Source organism: Pygoscelis adeliae, unplaced genomic scaffold, assembly GCF_000699105.1.
Source record: "Pygoscelis adeliae isolate BGI_AS28 unplaced genomic scaffold, ASM69910v1 Scaffold92, whole genome shotgun sequence".
Lineage (NCBI taxonomy): Eukaryota > Metazoa > Chordata > Aves > Sphenisciformes > Spheniscidae > Pygoscelis > Pygoscelis adeliae.
In genome coordinates, this window is record NW_008824306.1 from 1376765 (window position 1) to 1403750 (window position 26986).

The 26986-nt window shown below is 36.2% G+C and overlaps 2 protein-coding genes across 3 annotated transcripts in view; one reads left to right on the forward strand and one right to left on the reverse strand.

Annotated features, from left to right (window-relative positions):
* CASK (calcium/calmodulin-dependent serine protein kinase (MAGUK family)) overlaps window positions 1-26986 on the forward strand; it is a 139992-nt gene that overhangs the window by 31237 nt on the left and 81769 nt on the right. For both annotated transcript variants that reach the window (XM_009318891.1, XM_009318892.1), the window contains exons 4-7: window positions 9377-9479; window positions 21571-21746; window positions 23948-24070; window positions 25641-25724. In XM_009318891.1, the coding sequence (XP_009317166.1) occupies window positions 9377-9479; window positions 21571-21746; window positions 23948-24070; window positions 25641-25724 (486 nt within the window). The remainder of the gene's footprint in view (window positions 1-9376; window positions 9480-21570; window positions 21747-23947; window positions 24071-25640; window positions 25725-26986) is intronic.
* On the reverse strand, window positions 4543-5682 carry GPR34 (G protein-coupled receptor 34). The gene has a single exon (XM_009318893.1). The coding sequence runs from the start codon at window positions 5680-5682 to the stop codon at window positions 4543-4545; it is 1140 nt and encodes a 379-aa protein (XP_009317168.1).

Below are 26986 nucleotides of genomic sequence, written 5' to 3' on the forward strand. Positions count from 1 at the left end.
GGGGGGAGAAGCAGAAAAGGCCTTGACTCTGTGTAAGCACTGCTCAGCAGTAGCGCTGTTTTTAGCACAAACCCAAAACTTAGCCCCATAGAAGCTACTGTGAAGAAATTTAACTCTATCCCAGCCAAAATACAGCACAGCTGTTTACTCAAACCAGGTACACTTTGATATGTTTATGATTCAAGTTATAAACTTGTATCTGGCAAACAGTTTTGTTTCTTGGCTTATGTTTTCCATTCATTTTAAGGAATATATGTATGACAATGTAGCTATTAATGTATGTCATGTCTAAAAGTTATAGAAGTGACTAGCCATCATGTATACATGCATTTTGTAACTAATATTTATTCTAATGAAGAATATGTGCTACTTTTTACATAGTAAAAAAGAGGCGATGTTTTGGTACACCGACTGAAATTTGAGGATGTGCTGTAGATTTGAATAAAGAAGGAAAATGAGGTTCATGTAGGTTATGCGGATGTGTGTGTTGAGTTAGCCTCTACCTACAGAAAGAAGAATAAATAGAATGGTTTGCATGTTGAAATTCAGCTGAAGACTCAACTAATTGCTATAGTTGGCCCTGATAGTACTTAGGAAGCACTGCTAAGACGAGAATTAAGAGACATTATTAAAGTGACTAATTATATGGTCATTTGACACGTCACAGTGTCACTTTCAGCAGACCTCCCAAGATGCTTCAGGACTGTTTGCTCTTCAGTAATATTGGTTTGCAGAGCCTGGCATTTTACCCTCAAATTTGGGAAAATTGATTGCAGAAAAAAATATGTAAGGATTAAGTATTTTTTAAAAATAGTAAAGATACCTGCTTTTGTTTTTCGGTCAGTAGTAATTGTTTCCTACATGACAGTGCTGTCTAGTTTCAGGTCACTTTCTGAGCCGGTTGATACATCCGGCCTTTAACATCTTGAAGCACTGATTTACATAGATGTGGAAATTCCTAAGTATTTTCACTTGTCTGGTTGCTTTTTGGAGTTGGTTTTTTTTTGTTCTAACTGCTACTCCTTTAATGTCACACGCTGACAAAGATCATATAGTCATACCTGTTCCCCTCTTCTGTGCCATACCTGCCGTTACAGACTTCTTGTGCTCCCTTTCAGATATTTATTTCTGAGCTGAAGAGTTGATTTATTTAATGTAGTCTGTATAGAATCTGCATCATATAAATTATACAATAGCACAATGATGACTTCTCAGGTTTTTTCCTCCTAATTTTGCTCTTTTATTGCTGTGGAGCAGGGAGCTATATCTTGAACTTTTTTTAGGTTTGACTACCCTGAATAATTGTGTGTTGCTTGAAAACTTTGTGATCTCCTTACTCTCACTCATTCCAGATTGTAGTGTAAAACATGTTCGTAAACATATCTATCTGCAGATTCTTGGGGAATATAATGAAGAAAAAAGACTCTGTATTTTTAAGCTTTCTTTCTAATTTTTAACCAGTTCTAAAACAAGAATTAACATCTAACATCGTAGGGTTTCTTAGAGCCTTTAGTAAGTGACCTTGCTGAAGTCCAAGTACAGCATATCACCTTTATCCCTGTGCTTCTCAGCTCTTCCAGAGAGCTCCTCTGTTATTGGTTTTCTGGTATATGGCTTCCCTCAAACAAATCTATTCGCTTTTCCCTAGGGTACCTTATACGCCCAAGCTTGCCTAATTTTATTTGTCTTTATAGGTGCTATGGATTTGCCTAATACGAATGTTAGACTGTAGCTCCTGAAATCTCATTAAAAGATTTGGGTCATATTTGCTGCTTGTGTACAGAGGCTGGTTTAACCAACAGATTATCCTGTATTGAAATGCTTTTGAAACATTTTAATGCATAGCCTGTAGTCCTGGGAAAGTGGTACTCTTCAACATTTCTTCTAAAATGTCTTTTTCTGAAACCTTGTCTGCTGATATTGTGCATGGTGTCCTTGGTGCTCCTTCTCTACGATCTGTAAAGAATGGCTGTCATGTAGAACACATCTGATCAATGCAAATAGGTATGGGTGCTTAAGGCTTTCCTCTTGCAGAAGATACTGACTAGATTTCACTGTTAGAATTATTAAAAACAAAAAAGCCCATGTAAGACTATTCACATGATGGACCAGAATCTTGAACTTGTACTGGAAGACTATTTTCCTGTTGTCCTTTTATGTATTTAGTTGTTTACAAAATAATATTATAGTAACCAAGTAAACATTACATAATTTACAAAAACATGCCCAGAAGACTAAGGTGGTCTGTTTTTTGTCCTGTGGAGCGCATTTCTATTTGCCTTTGGCTTTAAAAGTCAACTTCATTTGTAGCATTGAAGCCCTGTACTATGACTTGATCTTCTGAAGAGATCTGAGTCTATTTTTGCAATCATGCAGTGTCCATGAACTGCAGTCCTTGTAAATGAAAATTCTGGTTTAAACAGAACACTTCCTTCAGAAGAATTTTAGAATTCAAATTTTGTTCGAGCCTCACTGTGTCATTCGTGTCCATCCTGTCCCATGTTTCCCCACCTCCCTGCCCTGGCCTGGTGATCAGTGTCATCAATCAGCTACTCACAGTAGAAGAAATACAGGCAAAGAAAGATGAGATAATGTATATATCTTGTGAAATGATGGTTTATAAACTCCACTAGATTTACCAGAGTTGATGTAACTATGTAGAACTACTATACTGTGTGGGAGAATTGCAGAGGACAAAGAACATGCTATTCCTTGCTTCAGCGTGCATATAATAGGATGAGAAGATGATAGATAAAAGAGCGTGAAAAAATGTGATTATTGTGAGAATCAATCAAATTATTGTGCAAATATCTTAATTGTATGCTGAAATGTTTAATAAAAAATGCAGTTACCATCGTACTTTTATGAACATTACATGTTTGTAGAAATCTCTCTCTTGAAGATTAAGAAACCCCACCCTTTTTTGTTTTTTTTTTTTTAAAAAAAAACACTGGCTAGTTATTGTAATTTGTTTAACATGTTTATACCCAGTTTCACCAAAACTGAACGAAGTAAAATCACATAAAAATTAAACCAAGTTTATGTCTAGCGGAGGTGAAGTGTTATGTTTACTTTGTTCAATAAGAGTTTTATGAGTAGCTTCGGTAAAACCAGAATATTGTACAGAATTAGTAAAAATCCACAAGTTTTGACACAGATTTAGCATAAAAAGTCACATGATCCATCAGAGAAGTTACTGGTAGTTGTATTAAAACCAACTTCTTTACACCAGCTTATTTGAGCAATATTGCTTGTATGTGTTCAGGATAATAAATCCTTATTTTATGGAGCTTAACATCTGGTGTCTAATTCGTTCACCTTTCTGGCCTGTCATGCCAGACATTTAAGTTGTTCTTGGTATAACTGCCTCTTTACTCACCTTTGGGTCTAACAACTCCCACCTTCAGCTCCCCTTTTTTTAAACAATGTTGCACTTTGAAATTTTTGTTTGTGCCTAAATACATAAACCTGTTTGGTTTTAATCTGAGAATATGGTTGTGTCTATGGGACATTGCTGTTACATTGCTATTTACATAGCATCAGCAATTATCAAGATTATTTTAATCACGTGAAAAGAGAAGGTCTGCGCCAGGGAGGAAGCGTGCAGCCAAAATGCGTGGCTTCAGAAATCTGTAAGTAGACCAGTGACTGAGCCTAAGCAAAGACTAGAGCTGATGTGTCAGGTGTTCACGAGAGCTAATTTTTCTGTTCTGCTCCTTATGCTCTGTTCTGCGAGTTTGTTTTCTTTGCTGAACTACTTTGTGTAGCTGCAGTCACCAAATTTGTCAGAGTTTGAAGGAAATCTTAGGTAACTGAAAATACCTGTATGTCATCTCTCCTTCTTTAATTTCTAACTTTCCAAAAGCATTGCTCACTTTTCCTCAGGTGTTTGACCTTGACGTTCATTAAAATGCTGAAAATATAATAAGGGGCTTAGGAGGCTTGAATATTTTAATTTTGCTGTTTAATAAAACTGAGTGTCTCTTCTGTAATTATAACTGAATTAATGGCATTCGTATTCTTCACCTCATTTTTAAGCCACATATGTTGCTAAATTCTCAAATATTTTCTTGGAAAAAATACTTCAACAAATGTAGTTAAAATGCTGATCTCTGAAACCTATTAAAACAGAGAAGTACACAAAATCTGTAATGGTTTATATAGCTCTTTTGAATAGGACACAATTTACTTTTTGCAGAATTCATCTATTATTTACATACAAAAGTTGGTAATACTGATGTTTTATATACAAAATTCCTTATACAGGTTCAAACCACTTCGTGGAAATCTCCTTAGAGAGATAGTGTTCTAGTTTAGTCCAACAGAAGGTGTCTGAGAACTTCCTATTTTGTTTTCTTGGATAAACAAGAGCGAAATACTTCTGAAAAGTAACTTCTCATTTTCACAAACAGAAGTAAGACTTCTCATTTTTTAACAGGAAGAAAGAGGCAGGTTTAGTAGCTGTACAGTATTGCTTTTGGTACATCTTAAATTGATGTCCTGGAGTGACAGAGAGAAACCAGTATCCATTCATTTAAACAATCAAATCAGAGACGACTTCTTTAAAAAACTTTGGTGGGGAGTGGTAGTAGATAATCGCTCTTGTGTATATTGTCCAAGTTTTACTTCTGACGTGCTTTCCAGAGTTAGGCCTGAATCTCCATGAATTCTTCTGCAAATAAGTTGGAATACAGTCTTACGGACACTTCTGGACATTAGGAAATACATAACTGGGTCTAAGCAGCTGTTAAAAGATGAAAATATGAGCATCACCTCATTGCATTTGTGGATGATTTCCTTCCAATAACAAGATGGATTTTGTAACTGTGATGTAATGTAGACAAACCGGAACATGTGGTAAGGAACAAAACAGATGGTGAAAATAATGAGTACAATGAAGGAATTCCTTGCTGTCTGGGTGTATTTTCCTGCGTTGGGAAAATTTGCTCTTTTCTTCGAAATTTTCAGAAGGTTCTTGGCAATTTTAACATATGAAAGTATCAAAAGGAAAAAAACTATCCAAAAAATGATTACAATAATATAATTTAAAATTGCTTCTGTCTTTGCATTCTGTTTATTTCGGTAATGAAAGCACATAGTAGAATTGCTGTCCTCACTCTTAAAGAAAGATGGTGCAACTACTATTATAAATCCTGTTAGTGCAAGTGTCCACACAATGCAACAAATATGTATACTTCGTGTGGTAGTTAACATTTTAGGACGCTTCACAGACTTATTTATTTTTACATAACGATCTAGACTAATTAGTCCCAACAGTACTATGCTAATATACATGTTCGTATAAAATAGAGTTCCTACAATCTTGCATAAAATCAGTCCAAACATCCAGGTGTTTTTGGTAACGTGATAGAGTATTCGGAAAGGAAGACAGAAGATCAGCAGAAGGTCTGCAATGGCTACATTTAGCAAGTAAACTTGGATAGAATTCCTTTTCTGATGAATGCACAGGAAAGCAAACAGGGCTATAATGTTTCCAACCAATCCAATGACAAAAATAACAGAGTAAAAAACTATCAAAGCAAGTGACAGTGAGTTGTCGTCTAAGGTACAACTGGCATTGTTTTGAATTTCTGAGGCATTTGTGGGTAGATTAGTTTGGTTACTCCAGAAGACTTCCTCGTACGGCAGAATGGTCAGTAAATCAGCTGAAGCTGCAGCCATTTGTGAGGATTTTTTTAGCTGTTCTGTAGGGATGCAAAGAGAATTTTTAAGAATTAGATCGCCATGGGGCCATTTTTCACGTGTTTGCTTGCTTTATTGCATACAGTCTTATGTGATACAAACGCAAAAGGCAGTGACTAAAAAAAGTAAATGCACCGAAGTATCGCTGTAGCTGAGTAGAAGGAGGACTTTCAGCCAGATATCATGATACAGTGTAAGTCTAGAATAATCGGTTCCCTGTTTTTCTTCACGTGAAGTAGGCAAGAACAGATGGTACAGAGCACTCACACAGATAACTATTTTTGTAATTACATCTATTACTGCCTTGTATTGTTTTAAAAATCAACTATTATGTTTTGTTGCAGATTTTAGAAATTTAAATTTGTTTTATCTCTAAGTATGAATAATTTTTTTTAAGTTCTGATATTAGGATTAGTCTTTCTGACACAGTAAACTTTTAAATTAAGATGCAAAAAAGGGTAAGCATAGCTAAGTGAAGTATTCTCGGTGTTGATACAAAGTACATAGAAATATACCAAAATTCTAAACTCATCAGAATTAATTTTAAATAAGTACCCAGGATCTCTTGCATGCAAGTCATAGTTTTCAATTAGAAAAGCAATTGTCAATTAATATTTATTTGGCTATGTAATGTGTTATAAGTAACACTATGAGATCAGTACTATTACAGTAGCTTGTTTTTAATAATTTATATCTTCATGTAAATTTAAGTATTTTTTCCTTTTCTTGACTGTTCAAAAACCAATATTATGCAAAGAAACTAATATTAGCTGGAAACCACATTAATGCAGTGACAGATTGTTTTCACATCTTCCTTGTTTTCATTTCAACGTTTTTAATTTCACTAAGCTTATTTCTAACCAGGAAGGTACAATTTGGAAGAGAAAAGTCAGCTTTGAGCAAAGAAGGAAAACCAAAAAAGTGTGTGGTTAGGAGAGTGGAATCACAATGAGCTCTTTAGAGAGATGGTTAAGACTGATGAGTAACGATACAACTTTTGTCATCAATTTGTATGGCATAGCAATAAAAGATTCCATAAATAAGTTTGTTTAGATTTTTTTTTTTTTAAAGGGGCAAGGTTTTTTCCCCTAATATCACAATATCTTCAGAATTGGTTTTGGTACTATGAACTTAGTTGTCTAACAACAGTAACAAGAAAAAAACAACAACAAAATTTGCATGCCAGGTCTTAAAAATGCAAATTTACACTTAAATGTGTGATATAGCTACAGCAGTGAAAACGGCAGCATTTTAGGTAAAATTCTTAGTAAGACCTAACGTACGTACAGAATCTGAATTATTGAGAGGCAGTCTAAAACATTTTAACATCCTACATTAGCTAACCTTACAATTTCATTTAATTTGTACAATATGTTAGCAGTTTTTAAAGTATTTCTGTTTTCATATTTGGCATTTCATATTGTCAGGGCAAGAAGTGATTTTAAAAGTTTGTTTAAAAAACGATGCTTTCAAATACATCTTGAAACCTATCTACTACTATAATTTCTTGTTTATGTTGCTTTTCTATAAAAATGCTTGACATCATGAGTTGCATAAGTAGTGACAAGTTCTAGGTCAATGAGAGAGATAAAAATTTAATTACACTGCAGATACATTAGAAACATAACCTTTAGCTTTCATCAGTTTTGTCATCTGTAAGCAAGCAGGCATGCTTAAACATAGGTGTATTTAAGAAAGGGTTTGAAGGTCAGCAGTACCTTTGCAGTTAAGAGAAATTTTAATAAACATTTGTTTTACTATAGCTTAAATATAAAAGAAGCCACTTACCATTTATATATCGAGAACTTCTGCTGAATTTCAAAACCGCTGGGTGAAGACAGGGAGGAGTAACATGCAAGTCCTCTTATTAGAAAGCTAAAGTACCAGCTTCTCTATGAAAATGATAAGAATCAGCTGACACAGTACAACTAGCAACAAGGGGAAGTTTTGCTAGTGTTGCAACTGGGTTTTTTTAAAGATATTTTTAACTAGCAAAACTCAGTCTATTGAAAAGATCAATTTTGCTGTTAATTTGGGCTTTGCTGGGAGAGGTTCTATAATAAAGTTTTCTCTGATTTTCACTCTGAATTGGAAATTTGTTTTTTTTTTTCTCATAAACTTTGTTTCTGGTGAGCAGTGTCAGTGGCTTCCTTTTTGAATGACAATTATGTTGGTACAGCCTGTCTTCTTTTTAATACTGTCATGGAAATAGTATCACTTTCTCAAATGTGGGGCAAAGAGAAATCAACACCACAGTGAAATGGTACATTTTGTTTCTGTTGGTGTAGTTCTTCCATCTATTTTCCTCCTTGCCTGGGGTTAGAAATTTGAGGTTGATCTTTTTCACGCAAAATGACAGCGATGAGAGAATGTGAAAGTGCCCAAAGTGTGCAGCTTAACAATTTCAATAAGGCAGAAGTGAAATACAATATTCAGAGATAATACCACCTGGTAATACTATTTTAAATAGAATGTAAAGGATTGAAAATTACATTTATAAATTGCAAATGTATAAATGGATCCTAGAAGTTCTGATAGAAGGTAGCCTAAATTTAACGATCATCTCAAGAACATTGTCTTGACTTAGTATTCTCCTTAGCATTTGAAATGAGACTTTCCACGTTAACTTTCTTAATATATCGTCTGTTTAGGAATCAAGCTTTTATGGGATTCTGCAGATTTCGGTTAGAATTGTGAACAGGCTATGCATTCTTACTTGAAGGTGCTTGTTCTCATACACTTGAAACTTTTTAAAAGAAAACATGGGTGGTTACAGATGATGACTTTACAGGTAGTCAGATTGAGCTTGTTGTAGCTCCTTTGCATTATTTTGAGTTCCTGGTTTTGTAATTTAAGCAGTAATGTGTTCTCAAGAAGCAGTATACAAATTTGACATTCTTCCTTTTAAATAATATGGTTGACTGCAAAGGGAAGCTTTGAGTAAATGCAGGAAGTCACTCTACATTAAATGCAGTAGTCTGGCTGTGTGTATTAAATGCTAAATTGTGTTCGAATAGATTTTGTCTGTATGTTGCTTCCTCATACACCAGTCGGTATCCATCCAAATTGTTGTATAATACTATTCCATTTTTATACATTACCCCTCACTCTTATTAGTTGAAAGACTGTGCCTGGAATCCAGTTTAGAAACCTAAACAATTTCCCTCTCACTGCAATATTTATTAGAAACATCACAGGGATGTTCCTTTTCTTTTCTGCAGTTGGAGAGTGACCAGTGAATTCTGTGATTAAGGCTCAAAATAGTGTTTTACGTTCTCTGTGTGAAGGATAAGATCCCACAAAGTGTCTCATAGGCAGGATGTTTCTGCTGGAGAATTGAAACAGTGTAAGGCTTAAGGGTGGAAGGTAAAAAGAAAAAGTAATACCAGTTAAGAAATTATAGGCATTAATTTCCATTTTATTATGATTTCACTTTGTTCTTTGCGAGTTCTGTTAAGTCCTGAAAGGATTTTGCTGTGCCTGGGACATTTGAAAGGGAAGCCAATGAAGAAGGAGGAGTCCATGCCAGAAAAAAAAATCTGAAATTAAGAAAATCTTTCAAAAATCCCCAAAGATTCTAGCTCCTGTTTGCAAATGTATGAAAACAAGTTCTAAAATGCAAATTGTATTTCTCAAATAATATAATAATTTGTCTGGATTTTTGTCTTTTCAGCCACACTGTGTACTGCTTGCCTCAAAAGAGAATTCAGCCCCAGTAAAGCTTGGTGGTTTTGGGGTAGCAATTCAGTTAGGAGAGTCTGGGCTAGTTGCTGGAGGTAAGACATTTTCCTTCGAAGTCATATAATATTATGCATGTTGTACTGCAGAGTTCTGTTCTTCCGACACAGCCTGGCCTACAAAACAAGAACTCAAAAATAGTATTTCACTAAAGACTTTGTTAACATTATAAATGCACACAGTTAATCTAAATTGCTAGTAGAATGTAACATTGTTGTGCATATATACACTGAGTATTAAATCCCTCTAAATGTTACTCAACAGGAGCTTATGCTGGTTTGATCAAAATAAAATTGAAAGAAACAAAGAATTTTCCATTTTAATGCAATCTTTGGCATAATTCTTCCATGCTTGACAAAGCAAATCAAATGAAAATGCTACCAAGTTTGAAATGTATGTCAAAGCAATTGAGTAAGGACTTACTACAGCATCCTCAATGCTCCCCTATGTTTCTTAGGCAATTTCTGTTAGAATGCTACGCTGTTTAATAGCAAAATCTTACTAGTTTTCACATGTGACTCTTTTCTGTGTTTTAATATTTCATTGTAATTATTGCATAAGACATCAATATCTTGATACATACGTATATTTTTTGACTAAGTGTGTTTTGTTTTCTGTGGATTTTATTTCCTCTAGCTGCCTTCCATATTGTTCCAGACAATAGGGTTATGCTTTAATCAGCCTGCACAGATGAAGACCCAATCAATTTTCTGATGCTTTCATTGCCAGAGTAGGAGACCACAACAAAAGATTTTGTTCATTTTAATTTTTTTCTTCAAAACAAGTAACTTCCTCTCAGTACCGTGCTTCTTCATAAACTCAGATTTCCTAATCTAATTACTTAAAGGTCTGCGTCAATTTGGCTTTTATACGCTCTTTAAAATAAAAAGCAAATCCAACGTAAGAGTACCAACAGCTTCCATTCTCTTCCAGATATCACTAATACCCTGGAAATATCCAGGTATCTTATTACCTAGAGACCTAGATACATCTTTTCAAAGAAAATATCCATTCAGTTAAGCTGCTGTTGTTTCCTTAATAAAAAGGTCACTCCTTTCTTTACTTTTCCTGTGTTTCTCAAATTTTCTGTACCTCAGCCACTGCTTTTTTTAGTGATAGTTCCTACACTTTTGTTTATGATTCTCTCGTTTTTCTTCTTTATATTCTCACTGAGCAATTTCATCCATTTCTTCTGTTTCAGCTACTCTTCTGGAGGTAGTCAGATACAGCGTGCTTTCTTTCAGACTACTAGCTGTCTCGCAAGAAACCTCAAGTTCAACTTGGAAAAAAAATCCTGCTTTTTTCCACAAATTTGTCATGTCCTTCCTTTCCTGTTACCGTTCACTGTTCTGCAATCCCACTCATCATTCATGTGCTCAACCTCCATGCGGTTATCAGTACTGGTCTGATCTTTCCTTTTCTGTGTAAAAATGTTTTCATTCCTTTCTGGTTCTGTTTGCAGTACTTACAAAAGCTTCTTTCTTAAGCATCAGCAATATAATATTTCTCTCTAGCTGCATCTTTTGCCTTATCCATCTCAACTTCTGCCATATTAGTCTGCCTTCATATTTTTTTTTTCCTCTCTCTCAACTGTCATTTCCAATTTGTAGCCTTTTCGCTAGCACTTGTTACTTTCAGCTTCACATTCCTCTCGCTTTCAGGGATACCCAGAGTAATTCCACTTCATTTATAGACCATGGAAGGTCTCAGTTCTACTAGTTGTTTCAAGCTTTCTCCTTAACAGACTCCTTATCTCTTTCCTCTCATCTTCCATTCTGGTCTTTATACCACAAACTACGTCTGTTATCTGGCAATTCTTTTCCCTTCCAGAGTCCTACCTGAAGGCATATTACTAGACAGTCCCCTACACAACACTTGCAAGATTTTATTTCTTCAACTTTACAATATCACCCCATATGTGTTATATGAAAGTTAACGATACTGTCTGTTTGAACTGGGCTATAAATTTCTTGTAAAAAAAATTGTCTATCTACATATTTGTTTAAGTAAGTTATCCATATGCCCTATGGATAAGTTTTGTTTGGTAATAATAATTACAGGCATTACTTATTTGTCAATTGTCTCCTAAATGAAATAGAAGCTCTCCTTATAGAGAAGTTTAAGCAGTATAATAACCAACCTGTTCGCTTTCACATTCTTTTTCTAATTTTTAGTGAAAAACATTGATTCAGCTTAACACAGTCAATTATTTCCCTTTCAGTATGGCAATTCCTGTATTTGATGGTTAACACATCAAAAAAGAAATTCTCTTATTAAAGAAGAGCTATTATGGCATTAAAGTTCTCTTACTGACCCTAAACCCCCCTGTCCTTCTAACCCATTTCAGTGCTCAGTACACCTTAAAAATTTTACAATACTGAAAACACACTGCCTTATACTTACAGAAAGTGCAATACTTATTAGTCTTTCTGTATCTAGGTAATGTGTATTACCACGATACCCTAGCAGAATATACTCATTACTAGTGTAAATCCCTATGTAGATGACCCTGGTGTTCAAGAACAGAAATCTTTTATCTTTATTTTATGTTGCTTGGAGTAGTTTATCTTTTAAACCAGAAAAGGACAGCTTTCCTTTAGAAAAAGAATGTCAACATTGAAAGTAATGTAACTGTAGTAAAGTTCAACTGATAGGACTCTTCCCTTAATCTTGCATAAAAACCCAGCCATTATGCAAAAGCTCTTCAATATCTATGATGATCACTCTCTTTCGTGGTAGTATTTTTCTCCTAAAATAGGAGTTGCTATATCTAAAACATTCAGGGGTTACCAATGTTCTAAAATTGTTTTCTTGCTTTCATGCCTTTGCGTTTGTGCCATTTTGCTTACCTTTTTACATTGACACACCTGTGCCTGATGAGACCAGATTGTGTGTAGCCCAGAAGGACACAAATAGAAGGGAATTTTCTCCCTCGATGTCTTCGAAGCCTGCCTTCTAGGGTACAGCTCTTGCTTTGTTTGGGACTATGGAATTTGTTTAACTTAACAAAAGACATCTTTTTTTTCCACTGTGCGCAAATTGTTTTTTGGGGGAAAGGGGATTTCTGTAATAAAGTTAAACTAAGTCCCAGGTATTGAAAGTAGACCAGTCCCAATCTTTTGATGCAAGTCCAAAGATAGACTTGCATTGTTTAGAAGGATTATAACTACAGTGTTCTTTCGAGCAGATAGAGGGTTAACAGAAGTATAAAGGAACTCATGATAACAAGCTATGACATCATACTAGATGTCATTAATGAAAATGTCTGTGGAGTAGATTTTAGGAACAGGACTGTATTTTATCATCTAACAACCCAGTGGGGTTTAGTTTTAAGGGAGTTTAATTATTGTTAAGTAAGTACCAAAAAAAAGGACATAGCCATAACTCATTTTTCATAAGACCAGAAGGGAAATGTAAGGAAATACTTTTTGTTCCACCATGTTTGCCCATAAGCTGCAATGCAATGAATAAGAAGCATGTGTCATCTGAGTTACAGGAAATTGCTTTCATGAGCTACCAATCTCTGAAGGTCTCTTCTTGCAGTTCTTATGACCAGAAGTGGAAAATTTTGCTAAGTGTATTCATTTGAAGCATTGAAGTAGGTACTTTAAGATGGAATTCTGGCAGTATACACAGTAGTTACAGATCATCATAATTAATAAGTGAACTCTTTTATGGAACAGGATGTAGACAGGAAACAGTCCACGTTTGCATGGTTATGATGCAGCTGGAGTAGTGGAACCTCTAGGAAGTCACTGATTTAATAGAGCAATCTCACATTATGATCTCTCTCTTCTTCCTTGGACAATTTTTCTTTCAGAATGTGGTATGAATTGTCACAATATTTTCTTAGATGAATGTGACATCAGATTTATCAGATACCAAATATCTTGGATGCTAAATCTTGGGATTTTATATAGTATATGGTATAAAAGTCCGAAGGAACAAAAGCCATTGAGTCCAAAAGTGCTATTTCCTCCACTTAATCTACTTATTTTCTCCTGGTTTGAACTAGTGGAAAATAAGATATTAGGTATAGACCTAAATGGTACGAGGTTCTATACTAACTGTCAAGTCTTATCTATGGATAGTTAACTGCTTTTCACATTTTACCTTTAGCAGCAAAATGTCACAGGTACCATGATGCTAATCCAGTCCAGTATTGATTTTTATGTATTATTGGTTAGCTCCCTAAGTTGCTCCAGAATCCTGTAGTATGTTCAGGTATCCTAACACAACCATCATCATCTTACCTGAAAACATCCTATATGTTCTTAATAAAAATGTAGCACATGAATATCAAGTGTTCTTGGTTCTTTGTCAGCTAGCCTTTTAGACTTCCTACAAAAATAGCAAAGGAAGACATTACCATAAATTTCCCTGTAAATAAGACTATGGAATTTGGGGTGGTGTGGATCTTCTAAGTTCTTATTTTTGTTTTGTTCCCATCAATGTAAAAATGGTCGTAGAATGATAGAACAGTTTGGATTGGAAGGGACCTCTACAGGTCATCTAGTCCAACCCCCCTACAACGAGCAGGGACATCTTCAACTCGATCAGGTTGCTCAGAGCCCCGTCCAACCTGACCTTGAATGTTTCCAGGGATGGATGGGGCATCCACCACCTCTCAGGGCAGCCTGTGCCAGTTCACCAAACTGGATCTTCTTGGTGGTTTTATAAACCCCAGTTTAAAAACCATATTTTTGAAATGTTGTTTTTTTACACTGCATGGACTTTTTTTCCTTTTCATTATCAGTCTCTGAATGATATAGCAAATCTTTCTTTTGTTTTCCAAGGAGAGGTAAATGTTTGTAAGCTGAGGTCCTACACTAGTGTTCTTCTTTTACTTAAATGGTAGTGTTTCTTTCCTCTGCAAAGCAAGAGCACTATTTTACTATTTTTTTTTTCCTGAAAAATAAAAAAATGTGAGCCTCTTCAAAGCTTTGCCTCTGATAGACTTTGTTTTATTTAAAAGATACAATGTTGGCTTACTGTCTCTCAGAAATTCCACTTCACATCTAGGTCGATTTGAGACTGCTTACAGGAGGCTAATGTGTTTAGGAGTCAGTTTAGGTTTACTTCCTCCATCATAGTTTTATGGCCGAAAAGGCCATTGAATCAATTATAATAATTTGTCTGGTTAACATGCGATCTTTGCTTTGTTCGTTTTCTGGACACTAATATCCAGTTGTCCAGTTGTCTGCTGATGCATCTTTTAAAATACTTTTTCTTCAGACAATCTTCTGTGCTGAAGCTGAATTTCCTTTTTTTCCTTTTTTCTTTTTTTTTTTTTTTTTTTAATCTATTCATCTCCTCTGTATACCTGCTTTAAACATCTCTATTGTCTGGAGTAATGTGGAAAGGAATTAAAAGTAGTAAAGTATTGACCGATCTGATCTAGTGTGTGTGATTCTTCGATTCCTTCCACATTATTCTGGACATCCCACTCTTTTAGAAACTCCTTAATTTATGAACATATTTCTTATTACACTATTGTGAGAGGTCAGATGGTGATGTTTATTAGTACCTCACATTTTTTTTCCTAAAAATTATTTGTTCCAGTTGTTTCCTTATACATCGTTCAGATACTACTGCTGTTGAAAGACTCTCCTTCTGATATCTTGGTCATCAATCCCCTGCCTTAGGGATGACAAAATCTGATTGGGTCTCTGTATATACTCTTCTTGTGGAAAGCATAGCCCTATTGTCTGGAATAATATGGAAAGAGTCATAGAAACTAAATTATCAAAGGTAAGTCAAAATTTATCTTTAGTGCTTGTGAATGATATCAGATTGACAACACCTGAAGACTGAAGCTCTCTGTTTATCCACAGGAAAAATCAGCAAAATTAGCAACTTTATAAATTTCCAGACTACCAGCATGCCTCAAAACTGGCTGATAAGAAAGCTTACCTCTAGAAATAAGATGTCTAATGTCTGTACCTATTCAGGCATTGAGTGCTTCCTAAGTCAGCAAACACTTTGATGTAGTCATTTATTTACAATGAATTGGATGGAGGCAAGTATCACACTGAATACATACCACTGCCGAGTCTTCATATAGTGACTATTTTCACTTAATGCTACTCTAGAACAGATGAGAAGAACCTAGAAGCACATAGACAGAAAATTGATTCCAGTCTTCCGTATGATTTCTTCTCACATACAGATACAATTAAAAATCATGTGTGTGTGCATGCATGCAATATTTATTTAAATAAAATAATGTTATTTTTTCATGGGCAGTCATTCGAATATATCCGTGAGTGTTCTTATATCCTGAAGAATAAAAGAGCTGTGGAAGGCAGAAGTTATCTATTAAAGAGAGAAAAATGCCTTTGCTTACTGTTCTTTCTCACACTGCCTCCAAAAAGAGGCAAAGCTTCTCCCAAAACACCAAAGAAAATTCAAAAGCTTCTAAAATATTTTAAAACGTTTGAACTGTTGAGATCAATTTTAAAATTTTACACTGGATGTGTTTAGAAGGCAAATTTTCTACTAGATAATTTTCAGCAGAAGTGATACTTGGTCTAAAGAGCAGTGAGTATCCATGATTTGAGAAAACTTTGCTGTCTGTGGATTTTGTTTATCCTGTTACTGATATTCACCTTACAGGTCTTGTAGTTGCAACATAGGAAAAATCCTATCTATGTCAGTTCACGTGTGCACTCTGTTCATTTTGCTGAGCTAAGTGCAGCTCAGAAGTGCAGCTCAGCAGTCCTTGCTCAGTTTTCAGAATAACCTGGAAATCAACATTTGCTCCTGATGAACCCAGTGAAGTGGTTAGCTGTCACGAGGATGACAGATGCCCCAGAAATTACTTTAGCCTTTTTAAGTTTCTAATACATATATACACATATATATGCATTTTTTTTTACCCTGTTCAACTGGACAGTTCAGTCTCAACCAATTAAGTTTGTTTTGTTTGTTCTGGGTTTGCTTTTTCATGGAGATGAAATTGTGATTTCCACCACCATCACCATTCCGCCGGTCTAAAGTATCAGGATCTTGTAATTTGCACTAAAAAGCTTACGAAACCAAATCATTCTATAATTATTTTCACTAATTATAATCTAGCAGTGGTGAATGGCAGGATTTTATTAAGTTAGCCTAGCCTTCTTTCTCATTTCGTTTGTATTTATGGAGTTGTCATTTTAAATTTAAAAGTGAGTATTAAGGTTTAGTAGTACTGATTTTTTCAGCATGCTATTAAGTAGCATCCATTTTTCATCTAGTTTAGAGCAGCAGTCTGTTGGGTCTTAAACAGCTGTGTAGAATGTTACCTGTTACTGAACTAGTCTAGTCCTTCTGCTTAACATCAAGCAGTTCATTAAAGTGGATTTTTATGGTATACTGGTTTTGAACCAGGGCAACAAAGATCCAGTTTTTACACCTGTGATCTAAATTCTTTAACTTCCAAGGGCTGAGAAAGAAATTTGGGATAATCCGAGAGGGACAGTGATTTTAACCATAACTTCTAAGTCTGACAGTTTGTCTGTAAGAGCTCTTGAGTACTAAGTAAACATGCAGCCTCACATTCTGATGTGATGTCACCAGATAAAGCAAAATAGGAACCCTGAAGTATCAAGAGGCTATAATTTGTCTATTGTCACATAGAAAGTAGGAAATAAACCTCAAGAAGCTTGTTTTGTTAGAAAAAAATGTGTCTATGGAAAAAAATTATAATATGATGAATGTCATTGATAATGAACAGAGTGCTGGCAGTGGATGGCTACTGCATAAGAAATGCATATTATGTTTTGTCTGCAATTTTGATAAGCATACTGTTGCAAGTTATGTTTGCTCCTTGTTGATATTCAGTAGTTTCGTAAGTGTTTTTGTATTTCCTTGTCCTGTGGTCAGGAAGTGAAGTAGAGGGGGAAAGGAAATCTGAAATTGTTGTCCACCATCAAGACCCTGCTTTGCAAAATTTAGGAAAGCCGATTAATGCTCAGTTTCAAGAAACTATTCTGTTCTGCATATATTTATGAGTACAACTAAATAATGAAGGATTTTTCTTGCTTATCAATTTCTGCAAAGTAATTTTAATTTGAAACATTTGCTGAAGGGGAGAAGGAAACAAAAAAATACTCAGTTTTTATACTCTCTTGACACTGTAGATTACTTACTTTATACAGCCCATGATTGAATCAGGTAAGGTGATATTTGAAAACTAAAAATGAAAGAAACAAGCTGTATCTTTGGAGGAAGATTCATCTTATTTTTCCCCATTTAATCAGTATTCTGTATGTTAATACCAACATAACCATATGTGGTGGGTTGACCTTGGCTAAGGGCCAAACTCCCACCAGCTGCTCACTCACTCCCCCTCCTCAACAGAGCAGGGGAAGAAAATAGGATGAAAAAGCTCATGGGTCGAGGTAAATACATGCAAACTGCTTACCAGTTACCATCACAGGTGAAACAGACTTGACCTGGGGAAAGCCAGTTTAATTCATTGCCAGTTCAAATAGATTTGGGTAGTGGGAAACAGAAGACAAAACTGAAAACACCACCTCCGCTCCTCCTCTTCCCAGGCCCAACTTCAGTCCTTCGGTCCTGACTCCCTTACCCCCCAACCCTGAGTGGTGCAGAGGGATGGGGAATGGGGGGCTGTGGTCAGTCCATAACAGCCTCTCTCTACCACGCCTTCCTCCTCACACTTTTCTCCTTCTCCAGCGTGGGTCCTCCCATGGGCTGCAGTCCTCCAGGACAAGCCTGCTCCTGCATGGGTGCTGCACAGGCCACAGTTCCTTCAGGGAATATCCACCTGCTCCAGCATGGGGTCCTCCATGGGCTGCAGGGTGGATACCTGCTCTGGTGTGGGGTCCTCCAAGGGCTGCAGGGGTGTACCTGCTCCACCGGGGCCTCTCCAGGGGCTGCAGGGGAATCTCTGCTGGAGCATCTGGAGCACGCTTTCAGCTTCCTCCTGCTCTCACCTTGCTGCTCGTGGGCTGTTTTCTCACACTTTTCCCATACTCCTCACTGCCAGGCAATGTTTCTCCCTTTCTTACTTTCTTACACATGCTTTCCTTGAGGCACTACCATCTTGGCTGCTGGGCTCAGCTGTGCCCTGCCGTGGGTCCATTTGAACCAGCTGTGTCTGGCGCGGCACAGCCCCAGCCTCACCACCCCTATAGCCTCCCCCACTGCCAGCACCTTGACACCTAAACACCTACACCAAATAATGCTATTGTATTGCTTCTGTAGCATGTGTTGCTGCTAAATATGCTGTTTTACACCATAGGAGAGAATGTGGGATGGGTAACTGTTTGCAAGGACACATTTTCCTCAGAAGAAGGTGTTCTATAGCTCAGCCTTCACTGTACTGCAGGCTGCCCAGCAGACTTAAATGCATTGGCAAAAAAAAAACCCAAAACAAAACCCAAACCTTTAGGTCTACTTCTCACAGCACGTAGTCATTTTTTTTTTTACCATGTTCATCTCTGCAATTGTTTACTTAAAACACAAAGAAGGTCTCGAGCTGAGAGAAGCAGCATATAATTATTGGAAATACACATTTAATCAACTTAGATATCATTTGATACATAGGATTCTTAGTTTCATTAACTACTTGATCCAGATGACTGTATATGTCCCTAAAGTGTAATGCCTCTTTTAAATAGCTTTGTTTGTCCTTGTAATATCTTGTCTTCTAGTGATTTCTGCTGTTTGTCTTTTGAATAATCACTTTTCTCTAGACTTCCCAGATTTCAGAACAGCAATTAGAAAGCCTGGTAGGAAGGCAGAATCTTCAGAGTATATATGATTTTCCATTCATATTGATAAAAAAGATTTGAACAAGCTTTATTGCCACAAATGTTTTTTTCAATGTGTAAGAAAGGTTACACCTGCTCCAAAATTGCAAATGGGTTCCTCTGCACCCAAATGCCAGGAAGTTACCCAAGTCTTGTTTATCTCAGTGGTAAAGGAGGCTGCTCTGCAGTCTTGCATAATGTCTTCTGTACTACAGATTTCCAGACTGTGGTATGCATACCGCTAATGTCACGTGAGCAGTCTAAGTGATATACAAATACTGCTTGAACAGGCAGGTGTTGCTGCTTATGTACATGCATAGCCTGATACAGAGCTGGAAATGTTGATACTTTTGCTGTCGCAAATGATGGCATCTTAGGGGAAACAAAGTTAGGAAACCCTTATAGATAGAGATTTGTAGGCACATGAGAAAGAAAAGAGAAAAAAAAAAAAAGGGCAAAAAACCCAGACTTCTCAGCAACTTGTGCATACTGGCTATATATACTTTCCATTTTCCTTCCCTTCCCCATCACCAGGCATCTAAAAGAAAGAGGCTTTGGGTCACGTAAGGAGATAATTCTTCCCCTCATATTTGTGAGCTCGGAAGATTTGGCTTTGAGGTTTATCAGTTAGGCTGAAAGATACATCATAAGCCTATAAATTGTATATAACCAACAAGAAGAATTAGTAAACTTTCCCCATGTCCATCTCTGTCTTTCTCTGTCCAGAGTAAACATTCTTCCTCTTCCTCCAGTGACATGAGGGATCAGCTGGGCTTGCAGCATCTTGCTGGTTTACTCTTTTTTAGCCTGGGAAGGAACTGCCCCTTTGCTGTCACGTCAGCCTAGACTGCATGGACTTTTTAAGATGCTGACCTAGCTTAGTGGTGAGGTAATGTTCCTTTGTCACAGGCAGATTGCTAACATTTGTTTGGCAGAGGGATTGCCTCATAAACTGGGAATGAAAAGGTTTAACATAAAGCCAGGTGAAGAAGTTTGGCAATGGTGGTGTTTGTCCTTAAGAATAGTATGGTGAAGAAGTTACCGTCTTTCTGTCGATTTTTTTAATCCTTGTAGATGCAAAAAGGAGTGAGTGGGGCCTAGTTAACAGAGCATGGTTAGATCATATTCCTGCATTTAGGTGGTATAAACGAAGGATGGTCTTTACTGAGTAAGCTACTGCCAGTCTCCTAGGTGTTTGTTACCAGTGCTGTGACTTAGCTAACTCACATTCAAATGGTGTGCAGGATAGGTTGGTCTGGCAAGAGTCTTTTTACAAGACAAGACTGAATTAAATGCGTGCCATGCGAACACCTCGGATTCTCTAGGCTGCATTGTAAACTCTCCTAGCCAGCACAAAGGTGCTGCAAGCATTGAAAGGAGCCTCTGAAGTCCACTGTAGTATCAGTGAGCAAGAATGATTTATGAAGGTGGTACAAGTGGTAAGAGTTTGCTATAGTTGTGGGTTTTTTTCTTCTGTTGGTACTTGGTGGAACCAGGGTAGTCCAAAGACTACAGTATTTGTGAGTGTCAGTGATGCCCGGAGCATTCAAAGCTTAATTCTTGCAAATCCTTTGCAGTGGAAACAAACCTCTTTACACTGGGGAAACATTTACAGGGAGAGGTAAAATGTTTGTTGCTTTTATTTGGCTTAATGTGTTACATAGAAATTGAATGAAGTCGTTCTAGTCAGTTTACCCACTCAAAAGAAGATTAGTTGGTACTAAATATGTTTTGCTTCTGTGGGTGTACATTCATTACTAATCCAAAGTCAGTACTGTTCCAGAACCATTACTGTGTGGCACTCATTGAAAGCACTCTGTGAAACAAATTAGCATTATCTTTTTATCTGTGGTAAGATATTGCCTACTTCAAATAAATGAACAACACATTTGCTAGCATTTTGTGTTCTCATTGGCAGTTTCAGTAGACTGGCTAAGGTTTGGGCAGAGCATCAGACCCCAAACTATGCTCTTGCCAATTAGAGGCAGCTTTTTCAAGTAAGCAGTGTAGACTAGAACTCTACAATATCTTTGTACATGCTCTCTGGAGAAATAATTCCTGTTTCAAAGGTTGTCCAAATTGATATTTTTACTTTTATATGGCATGTTTCACTGAAGAATCTTAGTGCTCTTATCTAAGTCTAAGGATAGAATATTCCTCAATTTATATAAGTATAAATCAAGCAAAAGGGACTGATTTGTCTCACTGAATATATTTAAAAAATACTAACTTAAGGAAGAAAGAATTGTGTTAAAAGTTTAACCCATGAACAAAACTTACTAAAACTGTTTTAGTTTAATGCAGTGATATTCTTCATTTCCATGTTTGACACACATCACTTTAACTCAATTTTGTTTTTATTTCCATTTAGGACGTGTAGGAACACCTCATTTTATGGCCCCAGAAGTGGTAAAAAGGGAACCTTATGGGAAGCCTGTAGATGTTTGGGGTTGTGGCGTGATCCTTTTTATCCTGCTAAGCGGTTGTTTGCCTTTTTATGGAACCAAGGAAAGATTATTTGAAGGCATTATTAAAGGAAAATACAAGGTAAATGACAGTATACCTGAGTCCTTTTCCAGTGAGATGAGCTCCGCTAGTAAAAATTCTGGATGTTGATTTTTGTATTTGGCCTGATTTAAATTTGAAGCATATAGAAATCTGTCTGTGTTACACAGGAAGAGAGATGATTTTTTTCTCTCCAGTCTATCTTGTTCCTGCTGTGTTTTGTATCAATGTTAGGAATTAGAATATGGAAATATTTGCTCAGATGAAATAATAAATGGGTGCAACAACTAGCCCCTAATTGTTCATTGAGCTCAGTAGGATTACATAAGGTTTAGCTATGAAGTATAACGTACTGTATGTTACCTTAGGTTTATAGATCATTTAAATTTTTAAATCAACTAAAAGAACTTTCATAAAGGCTGGTCATCATATTGCCTTGATTTAAAACAAAATGCATGTTACTGTAAAAGTGGAGTTATGCATTTTTCTTTTAGTACAGTATGTAGTAAAGTGCAGCTGATGATTCAAAAGGAGCCACTTGCAACTGAAAGCAAATCGGTGTGCGTGCAAGATAAGCATGTTTCACAACATAAGCATCCTAGAGCCATTATGGAGGCAGATTTAAAGCTTCGACTTCACTATTTTTGCAGTTTTGTTGAAGATAGGTTTTGCTCTACTTCGCAACAAAGGTCATACATGAGCTGTCTTATTAGCGAATTAAGAGTGGAAACTCCTAAAACTGTCTGATAGTCAGTAATACGGTTTAGGAAGTATTTTATTATATGAACTTAACAGTAGTCTGCTAAAATGTAAGTGACAACAGTGGTACTGCACTTGGTCAGGAGCACATTTTTCATTCTTTAAATTTGTATTCCTAGAAACAGCAGGATTTCTTCATGGCACTAGTTTTGGGATTGCATAGGCTGGTAGATGTTCCAGTTTCATTTTATGGAAGATTTCTTTGTGGAATCTCTTAAGCAGCTAAAACCTTCTGGAAGAATACAAGTTAACTTTTCTTTGTTTAAAAAAAAGTCATGGCCAGCACATTGTGTCTTCTCAGTTCCTTTTCTGTTCCTGTTTCCACAATAATATGTCTATTCAGTGAAAACAGTGTAAGGATTTCAAAACAGTCTTGCTGCAAATTTGCAATTACCTTCATTTCATTAGAGCTGAAAAAGAAATGACAAATCACAACTATAAATGTGCATTTCATAGCCAGATAATGTTCCTGAGTGCTCCAATTTAAAGCAATCATTTTTCGTAAAGACTGATCTTAAATAAAATGGACCTCTTTAAATTAACAGATTATTACATTGAAAAGAGTCAGGTTATAATTTTGAATTTTCATTTAGTACTTTGTAAAATTAGCAGTGTACCATCTAAATAAAACTTAAGTTCTTCATAAATTAAAGAAATACTAGAAATAGCTTAAGGATAGAATCCTTTATCACAGAAAGAATTTTCTTACTTTAGTATGGTTTTATCGGGTGTCCATCATCTTGACTAGTTGGACACAAACCTGCATATGCAGAAGACGAAAATATATTCTAAATCATCCTTCACATTGTTGTCTCCTAAAGATACAGTTCTGCTCTAAAAAGCATCGTAATTGCTTGTATTGTTGATCAGATGTCAGTATGCTTTCCTATCTGAGTGGCTGAAGAAGCTTAACTCTTGTAAAGTTGAAAGGAATTTGTTGGGAAGAGCCATTGTCCATGCTACCTGTGGGACAGGACCAGAGTAGTTCACAACAGGCATTAGCTGACTCCCTTCTTACTCAGCATCACTGGCATGAAATTGTGGGTTGATACAGATAGACTGTCATGCCATTCCTTATATTGATTTCAGGAGTAGATTTAATTTCTACATTTATCATATGCATAGATAACTGTCAGACAAAGACTAATTGTTTTTTCTTGTTCTAGTGAAGGGTCACTTTTATCTGAACAAAATGTAGCATAGGTAAAGAATTATACTGTGATTATAACATAATACCAAGGATATGTCAGCTTTTATGTGATACAGTGCTCACTGTTTTCAATCTTTTATGCCATTTCAATAGCAACTAATGTACAATTTTGTAAGTTATTAAAAAACTTAGAAACTTCTTTTACATTTATTATGATAAAATGTTTACAAGTACCAACCACTGTTAAATCCCTGCAATTACTTTACATAAAAAGTAGGTTCTTTTCTCTATTCTTATTACTAATTTAATTTCTTTTTTTCTTGCTTGTAATCAGATGAATCCTAGGCAATGGAGCCATATTTCTGAAAGTGCCAAAGATCTGGTACGCCGCATGCTTATGCTGGATCCAGCAGAAAGGATAACAGTATATGAAGCACTGAATCATCCCTGGTTAAAGGTAGTAAAAGCAGCTGTTTACATACCAGTTTCCTCTTCACGGGGAGAAAAAGATTTATTTCTTTGTTTCTTTGAACTTTTCGAAGCAGACATGACATTGTACAAAACGTGTGATAATGTGTTTTAAATGCTTTGTAAGATGAGCACCTTACATTTTGATAACTACCAGGCTTGAACTCTTGAAGAGCAAACTCACTCACTTCGGCAGCATCAGAGTATAGGGAGTAGGGCTGTGTAGAATAAAGCTTGAAGAAGGTATTCATGTGTCTTTCTGTGGCTCTCAAACTCCAGAAGAGTAATTTCTGATCTCTTTTTTGCTCAGTCATATCTAGACCTCTTTCTATTATGCATGTAGCCATGCAGTTTATTGCAGTACATTATGCTACTTAACTGTGCTGCTTTCTTACATTAGATTCGTGAAATACCCCACCAGAGTGAAGGAAGCATGTGGTGGTGTGTTGCTCAAAGGCCACTGTAACTACATAAAATTATATGGCATCTGGTAATCAGATTATTTTTCAGTGGTGGCAGAATTTACAACACAGTTTGAGCCAGTGGGAGAGTAGTTGCTGGACACTGAAGCTTAACAACAGGAGCAGGAGAACATACACCTAGCTTCTCAGCAGTCCCATTAATAGGCTGTGCTAAACATTGGAGTTGGAGAATGATGGGTGTGTTGCAGATTTAAAAGGTGGCAAGCACTGGTTCAGAGCATTGTATTTTCTTTAGCAGAAACTGATGAATTAACTATTTTTCTTTGTCATCCTCTATTTCTTTTCTATTTTTGCCTGCAATAAACTGCCTTCCCTGCTGACTCAGAATTTTCTTCTAAACAATTATAGATAGCAGCTGAATACAGCACGAGACAGAGACATCTTTAGTGCTGTAGAGAGACTGAGTTACTTCTGCCAGTGATTTCACTCTGATTCAGGAGATGCATGTGATAAACATTTACATTAAATGAATAAGTGTATGTAGCTTCTGGGATGATTTGGGGCCGGGGACAAAAGTAGTCAGCTGCTGCAAGTTCTGTCCCCACTGTTCATTGGCAAATTTTTTGTCTGCATATACAATGGAGAATTCTTCCTGTAAGCTAGCACCTGGTGTCACCAGCCATCGAGCTGGCACTTCCTGCTCTGCTGGACAGGTACCCCATCTCCCAAGCTTACCTGAAGTATCAAGCAGCCCTTAAAAGAGTGCTTGAACATGTTGCTTCACTGGAATTTGTGAATCCCAAGCAGCAGAACTACTTTGTGCTTGCCAGCTTCAAAGTTCAATGCTGGCCACAGACTGACTAACAACACAACAGTGAAACAAAGGCTGGAGTCTTACTACAAAGTGGAAAACAAAATTACAAAAAGAAAATATCCCTGGCCCAAGTTAAGAATTCTTTCAAAATATTTTAATCCCTCTCAGTTTCTTGAAGTTTTCCTTAAGTTGCAACAAATCCTCATTCTCCTTAGGATACTTACTAGCTGGTACATTTCTTGTCTAGTTTCTTAATGTGGAGAGAATATTAAGATCTTGTATTTAATGTTTCTTTTGTTTTGTTTTTTGTGGGGGTTTTTAAGGAGAGAGATCGCTATGCATACAAGATCCATCTTCCAGAAACAGTAGAACAATTGAGAAAATTCAATGCAAGACGAAAACTAAAGGTAAAATGAATGTAGTGTTAAAACAATATAATTACGTAACTGGAATTTTGTGTGACACTTTATTCATTTTAAAAGTGCTAAGAGAAATCTATGCTCTGAAGTTGGCAATAAAATAAAATGTTGAAACGAGCCTTCACAGTTATTAATTGCAATGATCTCTTGTTAAGGGTGTTCGTCCTTTCTTTCTTAGTGCATAGTTTTCAAACTAAACTTCAGCGCAAATTGTCTGGTATCAACCGAGGTGTGTATGAGGTCTTCATCTTAGTTCAGTAATTCTGTGTATTAAGAATCACTGGAGAGAATAGCACAATGGCTTCTGTTATTATTGTGTTACATTTATAATAAAAGGAACATAATAATGTTTTAATGTCTTTTTTCAAGAAGAGCAAAAATGTATTCTTCAGTTTATCCCCTTTATGTTTAACTATACACAAGAATATTTCTCAGCCGTATTGAAAAGAACGTTAACATTTTAGCCCAAAACAACATCGTTTCCTTTCAGTTCCTATCTTGGAAAGTTTAACAGAAACATTTTTAAATTCACTGAAAGATTGAGAAAATTTTAACAGAAACATGCACCATTACAATTCATGAGGTTTTTTTATAATTTGTAATAAAACACAGTATCAGATATACACACTGAGTTGCTGCTTTGCAAAAGTTTAATGTAGCTGCAAAAACAACTGATGATTAGGATGCAACCGTTGTCGTAGTTCATGATAAACAGCACGTTCTCTTAGGTGGTTTGAATGTCCAGGTAATGCTTTCATTAAAATGTTAGCTAGTATATTTTAAAATATGACCTGTTTTCCTGCTCTAGACGCAGTTTCAGGTCTTTCCCAGATTTCTTCCTGGGGAGGCCACTATATTTAGTCTTCTGAGAGCTTTTATACCTGCGCTATTTGTTTTCTACCTTTTTATCCAAAGCACGGCTCTGCAGAATGCCTCCTCAAATTATTTGTTGTCCATTTTGCCTACTGCCACAACTGTAAGACATTAAAACCTGAGTGGTTAAACTGTAATTTACTCGAACAAGTAAATAAATCTGCTCATCAGAGCAGATGACTGTTTTTCTGGCTTTGTAACTTCCCATGTAACACTCATCCTGGGAGTCTGAGATTATTACATTTTCATATAGATATGTTATGGATGTCAAATATCCTGGTGCTGTCAGTGTCAGATTCTGACAATTTCTCAAATAACAACATATTCTGTTGCTTTAAAGAGTGAATTTTTATACTTGCTAAGCCACCCAGTCTAGG

Excerpts from the sequence above, each read along its gene's own strand:
- GPR34 (XM_009318893.1), bottom strand. The coding sequence starts at position 5,682 with ATGGCTGCAGCTTCAGCTGATTTACTGACCATTCTGCCGTACGAGGAA.